The sequence below is a fragment of the Tupaia chinensis genome, unplaced genomic scaffold (genome assembly GCF_000334495.1).
Source record: "Tupaia chinensis unplaced genomic scaffold, TupChi_1.0 Scaffold000275_1, whole genome shotgun sequence".
Taxonomy (NCBI): Eukaryota; Metazoa; Chordata; class Mammalia; order Scandentia; family Tupaiidae; genus Tupaia; species Tupaia belangeri.
Genome location: NW_006159757.1, coordinates 2,171,796 through 2,184,632, shown reverse-complemented (window position 1 = coordinate 2,184,632; position 12,837 = coordinate 2,171,796). Strand labels below are relative to the sequence as shown.

General features: G+C 37.7%; 1 protein-coding gene across 2 annotated transcripts in view; it reads right to left on the bottom strand.

The window, feature by feature from the left end:
* Nucleotides 1-12,837, bottom strand: part of USP6NL (USP6 N-terminal like) — a 222,538-nt gene that overhangs the window by 18,921 nt on the left and 190,780 nt on the right. For both annotated transcript variants that reach the window (XM_006150020.3, XM_006150019.3), the window contains 4 exons: nucleotides 12,263-12,357; nucleotides 11,571-11,636; nucleotides 11,373-11,472; nucleotides 8,786-8,938 (listed from right to left, as the gene is read on the bottom strand). In XM_006150020.3, the coding sequence (XP_006150082.1) occupies nucleotides 8,786-8,938; nucleotides 11,373-11,472; nucleotides 11,571-11,636; nucleotides 12,263-12,357 (414 nt within the window). The remainder of the gene's footprint in view (nucleotides 1-8,785; nucleotides 8,939-11,372; nucleotides 11,473-11,570; nucleotides 11,637-12,262; nucleotides 12,358-12,837) is intronic.

The window sequence follows — 12,837 nt, the reverse complement described above, 5'->3', positions numbered from 1 at the left end:
ATGAGTGCATGCCCATGAAGCTGATCCCAGAGAGAATGGAGGAAAAGGAACTGCAGCATGGCCATGCCCCTGGGGGGTGACTTCTCAATTTCCCTCTCACTGCCCCCGACCCCCACCCCACCCCCACTCCCTCTCACATGAGTGAATGCATCCTAAAGCAAAAACCTCTAAAAAACAAACAACAACAACAACAACAAACTAAATAGTTCTGTACATAGAAAATTGTCAGAGGGGGGGATTCCATCAAAAAATAAGTATTCCAAAGAGCTGCTGGAAAAAATTAGTTGAGCTAACATGGAAATGTAAAACATTGAAACAGGAGCCTATCAGTGAAGCCTCAAAGTATGTGGTCATTATTACTCATGGTGGCTGGGAGTGGGGACGGAAGAAGTGGGAGAACCACGTAGACAAGAATGTCAAACTAAGGAGTTCAGATTTTTGTCCATAAGCACCCAAATGCCCTGAAGCATGTGGACATTTCACAAGGTCACTCTGCCTTGGTCAAGAGGTGAGCAACACCAGAGATACAGTTTAAATTTAGATGATGCAGTTGTGGTAGGGATGTTGGAAAGAAGGAAAATATTAAGAGATATTAAGAACCAAAAAGAGTGGGCCAACCTGTGTGTGGTGGTTTAAGTGGCCAGATCACATATGGCCTACTGTGCAATTTGCATCCCGGGCTAGCCAGCTTGGAAGCTCACCAGGTGTGTATGTTCATATGTGTGGAAAATCCTTAAAGTGGGGAGAGCTGAAGGAGAAGGGATTGTGGTGTGACTATTCTTCATGGAGGGTGCCTTCTTGATTTCCCTCCTTCTCTTCCCACTCTGTCTCCTTCTAGTGAGTGCACATGCCCTCTGGCAAAATTAAAAATAATAAAATAAAAACAGCACAGAAGGGGCTGGATGGTGGTGCAGCAGTAAAACAGGATGCTCTGCAAAGCTGACCCACAGAGCAAGGTTCTGGGTTGATGTCTGAGACTTCCTAGAGTATGACAGGCTTGTGTGCTCATGAACACGGCCGGCTATCGCGGGGGTGTATCATGGCATCAAGATTCTGTTGGAGGTGCAGTTTCTGTCCCTCCCATTCATGTAAGAAACTTTAAAAATAACAAACAAACAAATAAAGGCAGCACAGAGCTTGAAGACTAGCTGGACTGGAACTAAATGAAGTGCTATGAAGTGGGAGTAGCAGGGTGAAAGGCAAGATTTGGAATGACTAAGAGGATGAGTGAATCCTCTTAGGAACAGTTTATCAGCGGAGGAAGTTCAGGGGACAACTAGGAAAAGGTTCGGAGGCAGGGTGGGAAGACCATGAATGCAGCTTTAGAACTTCAGTTTACAGTGCCTGGGGAACAGGCAGGTAAAGAGGCCCACTGAAGGGTTTGGTGACTAGGTCAGGAACGTTGACGTTCCCAGGACAAAGGTCTGGGATAGAGACACAATTTGGAAGTCTTTTAGATGACTGCTCACTCCAGAAAAGAAAGTAGTGAAGGGAAAGGGGAAGGAAGGAGTGGAAAGAGCAATAGCGGAGGGGAAAGACAGAGACAGCAATTCTCTGGAACCAAGCATGAAATAATTCCAATGGTGAAACCCGAACAGTGCTGCTGTGAATGAGCACAATGAACGTTTTCCTTCAATGTTCCCATCCAAAATTGTCACCACCAATACGAAAGGCCATACTAAGAAGAGAATGCAGTACTGAAGCGTATTTTTTTACAACAAAATAAAAACTCCATATTTCTCTAGGGAAAAAGGCAAATAAGAGCAACAAAATTCCTTCATTCTTAAAAGGGCCCCTTTGGTTAGATATTTTCTGATACTTAAAAAACATAAACAGTAAAATGGCTCCCTTGGGGACCAGCAGGTGGCACGGTGGCTAAGGTGCTGGATGCCACATGGCCAATTTCACAGTTCAAGTCCAGGACCTGGTGGCTTGCAAATCATGTGTGTTGAGTACCCAGAATCCCAAGGAGAATGGAAGAGAAGAGACTGCGGTGTGGCCATTCCACCTAGGGATGATTTCTCACTTACCCTCTTTCTCTATGTGTCTCTCTCTGGCGAGCACACATGCCCTATAGCAAACTTAAGAAAGAAAGAAAGCAAGCAAGCAAGCAAGCAAGCAAGCTCTCTCTCTGATTCTAAGAAAACTGTCCTCTCACTTCTATATACATCATAAGCCATAACTTTTGGCCATATTGACAGTTGTAGTGAATCAACAGAGGGTTTCCAGACGGAATGACTCCCACTATTGACAAAAGCTCTATCCAATGGCTTTATTTCAATAGAAGACAGTGGAGGAGAAAACTGGTAAAGGAAAAAAAAATCAGTATTGATTCTGCCTTTTCAGTAGGAACTACATTTTAAGGTAACCAAAGAGTCCCTGTTGATGAGAGAAGAAAAGCTCTTTTGTTACAGTAGAAAGTCTGCCCAAAAGTATAAAAGAAATCATTGAATTTAAAAATCACTATTTTGTAATGTCTGGAGATAGATTTGCATTAGGCAAAGATTATCAATGGAAACTAAAACCATCAGAAGAAAGATAAGCAGGAAACTGGATATCTGTACGGTGTCAAGACATTATGCCACAGACTACCAACAAACTGAAAAGAGTCTCTTTTTTCTACTTAAAATAGCTTATTTTAAAAATAGAGATCTGGTTATCACCACCAAACTCAGCATCACCAATACTAATAAAACCATAGTCGATATATGCCTCCGTGTCAACTTCTAGTTTGCAGAAAATGCAGAGGTTAGAGAAACAAGTTAAGTGATAGCAGGAAAGAAAAATTATTCAACTCCAGAATACGGAACATTTCCCAAGACAACAGGACAGATCTCTTCAGTGGATCAGTGTCATTAAAAAAAGACAAAGCAAAACAAAAGGTAGGGTGGGGAGCAGGGAAGAGGAAGGAGTATATATAAGAGCCTTTGTAGGTCCGAGATTCGAACCTCAGTTGGCTGTGTGGGAATCTAGCACTCTTAACCACCATGCCACCTGCTGGTCCCAAGAATTAGTTTTCTAAACACACCAAAAGTAAGAACAAAACAGAATGGATCTTGGGTGCACATGCACACGTGCCCAGCGTGAGTTTAAGTCACCAGGTCCGGGACTAAAACCGCGGTTGACTACGTGGGAGTCCGGTGACATAGCCATTACGCTAACTGCTAGTCCCTAGATAAGAGAATTTTTTTTTTAAATATTTCATTCAATTTTATTTATTTCAATTTGACCAGAGAAGGACAGAGAGAGAGAGAGAGAGGGAGAGAGAGAGAGAGGATACGTGAGAAAGCAAGCTGCCAGGTCCGGGACTCAAACAGTGGTCGGCCACATGGGAGTCCAGCACCCTCAACCACGGCGCCACCTGCCAGTCCATAGATAAGAGACCTTTAAGAAGCCTGTCAGAAAAACATAAGTGTAGCCCTTGACTAATGCTGGTGAGAAGCATTTCTAAGAAGGCATTTAAGGGAAACATTTCAACATGGAATTGGCAAGAGATGACACTGTTACTATTGATAGTATGACAATGACATTGTGGTTGGCCAGGAGAGGTCCTTGTTTCTTGGATACAGAGACTGAAATATTGAGAGTGAGGTCTCCTGTTGCCTTTATTCTCATGCTAAAATTGTTCAGTAAGCTGAGTGATGGGTTCATGGGATTGTGAGTGGGTTATATTTTTGAGCCATTAAAGAACAATTATAATACTATCTACAAATTTCCAAAATACAAAGAAAAAAGGAAAGCTCTCAAATTACAAAGCCAGTATAACCTGACAATATACAAACATGTAATTAATTACAATGAAGACTCACTTAGAAATAACAAATGAAACGTTAAGTAAAATATGTGAGTGTAAATCAGCAGTACTATGAAGGAATAACTTATCACAACCAAGTGAAATTTATTCAAGAAGGGCAATGATATTTCACCACTGGGAACATATTAACAAAATACACGATCTTGAAAGGTTTTAAAGAAGGACCAGCAGATGGTGTAATGGTTATGTTGCTGGACTCCCACAAAGTTGACTGTAATTCGAGTCCTGGATCTGGCAGCTTAAAATTCATATGTGGTGTGTGTGCATGCATACATGCCCAAAATCCCAAGAGGAGACTGGAGGAGGAGGGACTGTGGCATGGCCATCCCCCCTGGGAGTTGTTCTTGCTTTCTGTCTCTCTGGCAAATGCACATGCCCTGTAACAAAATTCTCTCTTACAAAAAAAAGGTTTTAAAGAGGGAGGAAAAAAGATTAATGTCATATGTGATCAAAAGGCTTTCAAAAAAATTAAACATTCACTTTTATTTTTAAAAATATTTAGAAAATAGGGGTCAGTAGGTGGGGTAGTGGTTAAGGAATATTTCCACATGGCCGACTACGGTTTAAGTCTTGGACCTGGTGACTTGAGACTCAATGCTGGGTACTTGTGTGCACATGCCCAGAACTGAGAGGAGACTAGAGGGGAAGAGATTGTGGTATGACCAACCCCCCTGAGGGTTAATTTCTCACTTTCCCTCTCTCTGGCAAGCACAGGTGCCCTATGGTAAAAATCTAAAAATAATTTAGAAAATAAATTTTATCTATCCAGTAATAGTTGGATACTTGCTTGAGATGAAAAAGTAATTAAAAGCAGAATATTGAGAAGGAAGAGGGATTTCTTTTTTTTTTTTTTTGGTCATAGGGTGCATGACCTTGCCAGAGAAAGACAGAGAGGGAAAGTGAGAAATCACTTCGCCCTCAAGAGTGGAGGATGGCCATGCTGCAAACTCTTCTCCTCAATTCTCCTCTTGGGATTTTGGGTACACTGGTAGATGTGCCCAGCGTGATTTTCAAGCCACTGGTTCCAAGGTTGGCCATGTGGGTGTCCAGTGCCTTAGCCACCATGCCACCTGCTGGCCCCACTATTATTTTTTAAAGATATAAGTGTATGTGTAAACTCTTAGAAGGCCTAAGAAAATAAATCAGACAATTGGCTATAAAAATAACATAAAAAATATACCAGAAATTTTCCTGACCAGTTAGAAGAAAAAAGGAAGAAAATAATCAATTTACAATAGCAATAAAAAAGACAAAGATGCCCACTGAGGGATTGGGAGCCCCCAGCCCTGGCTCTGTGCTTTCTTCAGGGGAGCTACTACCTAACCCTGGATGACAACAACGCAGTGGGGAACCTTGGCGCACTGGTCTGTAATATACTGGGGATTACCTAAGGGCACTTGATGATGGTCAGGTCTTAAAGGGGGAGGGGGGTATGAATGGGGGATTGAGGGTAGCAGTTATATGAAGAAAACTATTAAAGGCATTAACACAAATAACTGAAAAGTAAACCTTTTTTAAGAGCATTCGATTCTTTTTTTTAGATTAATTTCACATTTTACGTAAAATCCCCCATGAAAGGTAAACTTTTACTTAGAAAAAAAAATTTTTAAATATCAGTTTTCTCTCAAAAACCTTAAAATTCAATGTAATCTCAATACTGATGAAAAAAAAAAAACCTGTATTTTGGGAATAGCAGATGGCATAACGGTTATGCTGCTGTACTCCCATGTAGTCAGCCACGGTTCCACGGTTCGAGTCCAAGAACCAGCAACTTAAAACTCACACCAGGTGCATGTGTGTGCTTTCCCAAAAATCCTGAGAGGAAAAGGGATTGCAGTGTGGCCATCCTCCCTCAGGGGAGAGTTTTTGCTTTCTGTCTCTCTGTCTCTCCAGTGAGCACATGTACCCTACAGCAAAAATCTCTCTACAAACAAACAAACAAAAAACTGTATCTCAATACTACTAAAATACTAACAGATTCTTTTTCATAACTTGGTAAAGATATAATGGGAAATTAGCCCTAATAGATACTAAATTATTTGAAACTGGAAAGTTCGAAATCAATGGAATAAATAAATGACATGATACAACTTAATAAATGCAGTTAGTCCACATGGCTAGCTTTTTCGACAATAAGCAAAGCTGAGTCCTTATCCCATAAATAAAAAGTAAATTTTAGAGGAGCAAAGGCTTAATAATACTCAATTTTATAAACCAATAAATCTGTTAAGATTTAAACATCAATAAAAATATAAATGCTATAAAGGAAAATATGGGTAATGAGTAACAACTTATTCAGTATATGGAAAAATCTTTGCAGAAGACGCAAAATCAAGAAACCATTAAAAAAAAAATCCCACACATGAAAAGTTAGTACAAAACATATAATAAACTGGCCAATCTCTTCAATTTACCAACAACCTATATGAATACACTAACAAAAAAAATGGGCAGAGGATAAACAGGGAAGTTCACAAGAAAAGAAATCTGACACACACAATCACAAATGAAAGACACCTCAAAATAAAAAAAAATACAGATGAAAAAACAATGGAATAACTATATCCAAGCAGTGAAAAAAACAGATTGACCACCACTGTGTGTCTGAGTGGTCTAGGTCTGTCCTACATTACTGGTCAGAGTACAAACTGACAGTTTATAGGGAGGGGAAGTGAAGTAACACACGTTTTCTAAAGGACAAGGGCTAGCCAGTGACATGAAGCTTGAGGCAGATAAATCCCACATGGTCAAATGTGTGATTCGAATCCCAGATCCAGAAGCTTGAGAAATAGAACAGGTGTGTGTGTGTGTGTGTGTGTGTGTGTGTGTGTGTGCCCAAAATCCCTAAAAAGAGAAATGCTGGAAAAGTTACTGCAGTGTGATCATTCCCCAGAGAGGGTCCTTTCCCACTCCACCTCTCCCCCGCCTCTTTCCCACAAATGCACTGTCTTTTGGCAAAACAAAAATAAAACAAAACAAAAATACAAACACAGATGTGACATTAAACTTTCCCTCTCACTGTCTGTCTGTCTGTCTCTCTCTCTCTCTCTTGTGAGCGCAAACACCCTATGGAAAAAAAACTTTAAAAAAATCTTGGTAAGATATTCATTTAATTATCTTAATGCTCCACATATTATACAATTCACAGTTACAGAGAGGATCATAAAGGGTAAGCCAAAGGGGAAACCGCATAGTAGATGGAAGTCAGATTATCGTGCTGGAAGGTTGAAGGTCACGTGGTAGCTAAGCCACCCAGATACATCCCACTTTAACTCCCAGTGTGATCAGCGCAGTACAGAGCCACGGTTTCTGGGATTATCTATCTATCCCTCTCCCTTTATTGGCCGTGCCCTCTCTCCATCCCCACTCTATCATTTCCCAGTGAAAAGACTTCATCAACTACTACTGCTAAGTTTCTTCATCTGTAAAATGTGGAAGAGCATTTTCTCTTAGAGTTATTTTTAGAGATTACATGAGTGCTTATAGCACCGGCACACTGTAACCATACAACAAATACTAACTGCTCAGTAGATGCTAAATTATCTACCATCATCCCGTCTCGAGTACACAAGTTTTGAAACTTTAATCGCATGTTTAAATGGCTCTATTATATATATGTATATATATATATACACACACACACACACACACACACACATATATATATATATTATATGTGTCCTATTAAACTCTTTTTAAAAGTAGCAAGATATTTAAAAATAAATGTTAAAGTAACAAGAATAATTGTTGTTCCAAGAGCATTTCCTACTATAGGATCAAGTTATCGGAAAAATGGACATTATTACAGAGTCCTGAATAAAGGCGGGTGAACTTCACTTAGCAAAAGTGACAGTTTCATAGACCTTTGCTGACACTCAGTTACTGCTCTGAGGTTCTGTTTCCTATGAGCCTCGATGATGAGAAACAAACCTCAGAGAAACACTGGTTTGACCCCTCTAAAATGAGTAAAAGCTGATCACCTTTGTTTTTAGCATAGTGAAGAATGTATTTTCCCTGACTATAGCTCTGCTTATCCTTCTGTACAGACCTGTCTGAGAAGACTGACTGGGAAATGCTGAAACCACCTCCAATGGGGTGTGAATAACTGACTTTCCTTACTTTTTACCTTTCACCCACCACCTTCTACCCAGCCTCTGATCACCGTAACAAAGGTAAAAGCAGAAAAAAGGCAAAAATAACTTTTTTCTCAGGATAGCATACATCGAAAGCGTAAGTTTTTCCTACTGCAATCTTTCTGTATTCTTTTCGTCTTTCTCCTCTTCCACTCCCCTTCCTCCCATTTATCCTACCAAGCAAGCTCTATTACTGCCCCATTCACACACTGTTTGCTAGAACTTGTGTAAATTGTCTGTCCTATGTGCACCCTGAGAGCAAGAAACACATCTTTCTCTTCAGTTTTTAAATCCCAGTAGAGCTCCTAGCAGAAATCCTAATAATAGGCGCTGAAAAATGCTTTTGAATAAGTAAATAAGATACATTAGCTATACTGCAGTGTTCTGCAGAGAGCCCTGGATTAGTACTCAGAAAAACTTGACTCTTGGCAATGCTATCTGGTGGTTCTGAAGCTTTGTATTTAAGCATCAGTCTCCTCATCTATAAAATGGGGCTTTTACTTGCACAGCTATTGCACATGGTTTTACAAGATGATGATGAAAGTAAAAAGTATTTATGTTACATTAAACACTATAGTTACTTCTGTTGAACAGTATCATCTGTCGATCAGGTCTCTAAATTTAAGTAGAAATAATATAGTTATTCTATTAGGAGAGGCAGATTTAATTAGTACATTTATTTGCTTTTTCTTAAAGTAAGAATGCAATAAGCAGCTTCATGTTATCATTATGTTTACATTATGTTATCTCATCAGAAATAGAAGTGACCCGTGTTAGTCGTGCCATGTCTTCCAATCTTAATTAAAATTTAGACACAAAGTGTCAAGGTATTTCTTACCAGGTTCTGGAAGGTCTAATTTCGCTCGCTTCAGTTCTGCCATGGAAATTTGAAGCTGCTCTATGACAAAATCATCTTCGAAGAAGAAATCCTTTGCCAGGGTTTCCTGAAGAAATTCTACAAGCTCTTCCATAGAGAGTTTCATTAGATGTTCTAAGAAAGAATGGGAGAAATCAAACTGCTGAGTTAATAGCTACTTTAAGTTGAAAAGACAATATATTCTATTCAGGCTTTGTACTTTATTTTTAAAAGGGCATTTAAAAAGCATGTATGTAACCTATACATGGAATTGTAAATACCACTAGAGCAGAATATGACAAAGATATTTTCAGACACTAAGCAGTAACATAGAAAGATAGGCAATCAAACTGGGGGGTGGGCAATAACGGGCATTCGGATGGTGTATGCTTTTTTACTATTTAAAATCACTACATGGGTGGAGAACGGAAGGAGAAGCAATGGAGGTGTGACTATGCCTGTCGGAGGTGCATTCTTCCTCTCTCTCTCTCTGTCTCGCTCTTGGTGAGTGCACATACATACCCTCTGGGATTTAAAAGCCAATCAGGAAGGAAATAAAGGAGAAAATGGAAAATCTCTTATACGTTTCAGCTAACTATTGGCTAAGGTCCCCAGAAACAGTTTTGATTTTTTTGTTTTGTTTTCATGTTTTTTTAATTGGCAAATGACACGTTGTATATATTTAGGGCGTACAGTTTAATGTTTGGATGTAAGGGTACATTACAGAATGAGTAAATCAAACTGACATCTATCACCTTACATAGTAATTTTTGTGATGAGAACATTTAAGATCCACCCTCTTGGCAATATTCAAGTATATTATATATTAAGTACGGTCACCCTGCTGTACAATATATGTCCAGAACTTATCCTTCCTGTTTAACTAACACTAAAACTTTATACTCTTTAACCAACATCTGTCTGTGTGTTCCCAACCATCATGCAGGTATTGAAGGATTATATGGGGATGAAGGAATTTCATTTAGACCTTGAGCTTGGTCTCTATAACTAAGAAAAACAGGACGCTGTAGTCAAGACTTCTCCACACCTTACTTAACTTAATAATATGTTGGCATACAAAATAACTGCAATGCTAGAAAGTAGAGAAACTTTTTACTTCTCAAAACTAATTAAGGGTCAGAAAAATAAAACAATTTAACAGGGAGATGAGAGCTATAGAGAAATAGAACATCATATTTTTCTTTTCTCACTTATACTTTTGTTCTATGGTTTGATCCATTCACAATCCAGAAAGACAGAAAGGAAGTAAAGAGAAGGAAAAGTGGAAGGAGAAGAAGGAACAGGAAAAGGGAGGAGGGAGAGTGAGAGGTGCGATATCGTCAGATGTCAGAACGTTGAGTCTTGGAAGATAATTAGTTTTCAATTGTTTTGTTTTTGGTCTTTGTCGAGGAAACACGAATTGAGAATAAGAGAAATGAACTAGAACAACACTGAATCTCTTTCTTGAGAAGAGTAAGCAATGCAAAGGGAGTTTTCATTCCTACTTAAAGTATAGTTAACACAGCGCTCCTGAAGCCCCATCTTTCCAAGAAAACAACTAATTTCACCTTGAGCCTAATGCACTCAGAACAACGACAAGCACAGCAGAGGAAAAAAACTACAAATATCCCTATATATACTCAATTAGCTTATAGTTTAGTTGGAAGCTAAACAGATCATTCGAGAAGAACATGAGAGAGTAAGAGTATACAGTGACTGTGAGACCATGTAGTATGACTCAGATCATAAGCACTTACTAGATGAAGCTCCAAAGCTTTCAGTGATTCTCTGCACAGGTATAAATGGAGTCACATAATTTTTAAAGTTGAATTAAGATTTTAAAGATGAATAAAATTCTTCACATTTATTTAAAAAAAAAAAAAAACCTCTCATTTCTTTATTTTAAATTAAGGCACGGCATATCAAATTCAGAGCCCTTAAAGCATTACAACTGATGACTAAAAAGTCTTGTGTTTTCTTAAAAAGCCCTGCTGTATTCCAGTAGCTGTAGACACTGACTGCTTACCCAACGGCCACAAGACGGCCAAGGAGAGAGAGGACCTACAAATTTTCCACCCACAGTCTGTGGCTGGGTGTGTTTTTCCTAGATTAAGAAGATAGTTAATAGAAAATATTCTCACTAGTTCCTTTAACTAAGGGGCCCCATTTCTTTGGCCTCTCTATTGTCTATTACAAACCTGATATTCAGATAGATGGAAAAAAAAAAAAAAAGGAGTCTCGTGGAAACAAATATATAATAAGAATATTATTAGTGAAACCAACAAATTGCATTCTATTGCATAAGAATGAAAATGAAACTGACATACAGAGAAAAGAATCGAAGACCTTGGAATTGTAGTTAATGTCTAGTCATAAGAAAGATCCAATGAAATTATCAAATGAAGTCTAATTATATCTCCACTGATTTTCAAGCATTTTTTTAAGCCACTATCAAGAAACAATGAATTCGAAGTAGGGTGGAGGATACAAAGTCAGCATTAAAATATGCCTTGATTTTTATAAAATCTTTATAACTTTTATAACTAAACTTTTATAAAAAGTTTCTTACTTTTGTGTAATTTTAAGATTGTGTAAGACATAGCAGTAAGAATTCGTTCTCCTTCAAAGATGTAGATATCCCATATTCTGAGGTTTAGTGTAAAGGGAGTCTATAATTAAAAGCAAAACAAAACAGAAATAAGGTTAACAGTTCCCCCTCATCTTGTATTTACAAATTTACAGTTGAGTTTTGCTAATAAATACTCACACGATCCAGGAAACACTGAAAAAACCATTTCATTGTATAAAAACTTGTGTAGATTTCTTGAGAATCCTGTAAAAACAAAGACCTCACAATTTCTGAATTGTAGCAAACAAAATATTACAATATATAATATTAAAGGTTAGGAAGGCTGTCAAGCTAAACATTAAATGATCTCATAATAACCTTTTTATGTTATCTATTTTCTTCTAACTTTTTCCTCCTAGTTTTACTTCTCAAAATCGCTCAAAGAGTAAATTTTTCATATAATAGCATTATAATGCAACATTTAGATTCTCTTTTATACATTTCACAATGAACTCTCTCTGCTTTACGGAACTACTGTGTTCTATAGTAAAGCATATACAGTTCACTAAGAATGAGTTTCAGTGACATTTAGAATACTTTTTGTACAATTAAAAAAAAAAACTCCAAAATAAGTAAGAAATCACATATCGTTAAAAATATATTGTTTGTATTTTTCAGCTTCAGAGAAGAAATATGAATCCATGGGTTTGGACTGTGATAGTCTATTCATATTAAATTTTACAAGTCTAATGTTTTAGAAACAAACTGCACAATAAATGAAATGGATGATGCTATAAATTACTAAGGTAGCTGGGGCCAAAGACTGAAATTAATTATTCTAGCTTTACTTTTAGTGCAAGTGGGTGTAACTCAGTGCCATATCTACCTACCAAGTGTTGCTTTAGCTTGGACAGAAATTTATTCAGTATTTTTTCATGATGTTCTTGAAACCTCAAAAGTTTAGGAAAACCTTGGACAAAAAAGCCTAGAATAAAAACATAAAAACAATACTTCATAAATAATATGAATAACAAAAAAATCCATTTAAAAATGCGACTTATCTCTTTGGTTTGTAAATGTCAAAAAGAAACATCCAGTAGTTACCAAAATAGTTTTCCTTCCCATCAAGAAAATAATTGTACATAAATGCTAGGTAATGAAACTTTTAGCCTACTTGTTTGCTAAAGATTTCCTAAAACCTTCTAAAAATATAGTAGGACAGAATATTTCTGAAGTAAACAGAAAACTATGATGCAAAGAAGAATATGGAAACTGAAGTCATTTATCAAGATTTATCTGTTCTTTTAAGGCCATACCTTAAATACCTAAATCTTATGGGTTATTCTTGTCATTTCTTTTCACTGATAACATAGTGCATAACATTTTTTTTTTTGAGAGGTTTTCGCTATAGGGTGCATGTGCTCACCAGACAGACAGAGAGAGACATAGAGACAGAAAGCGAGAA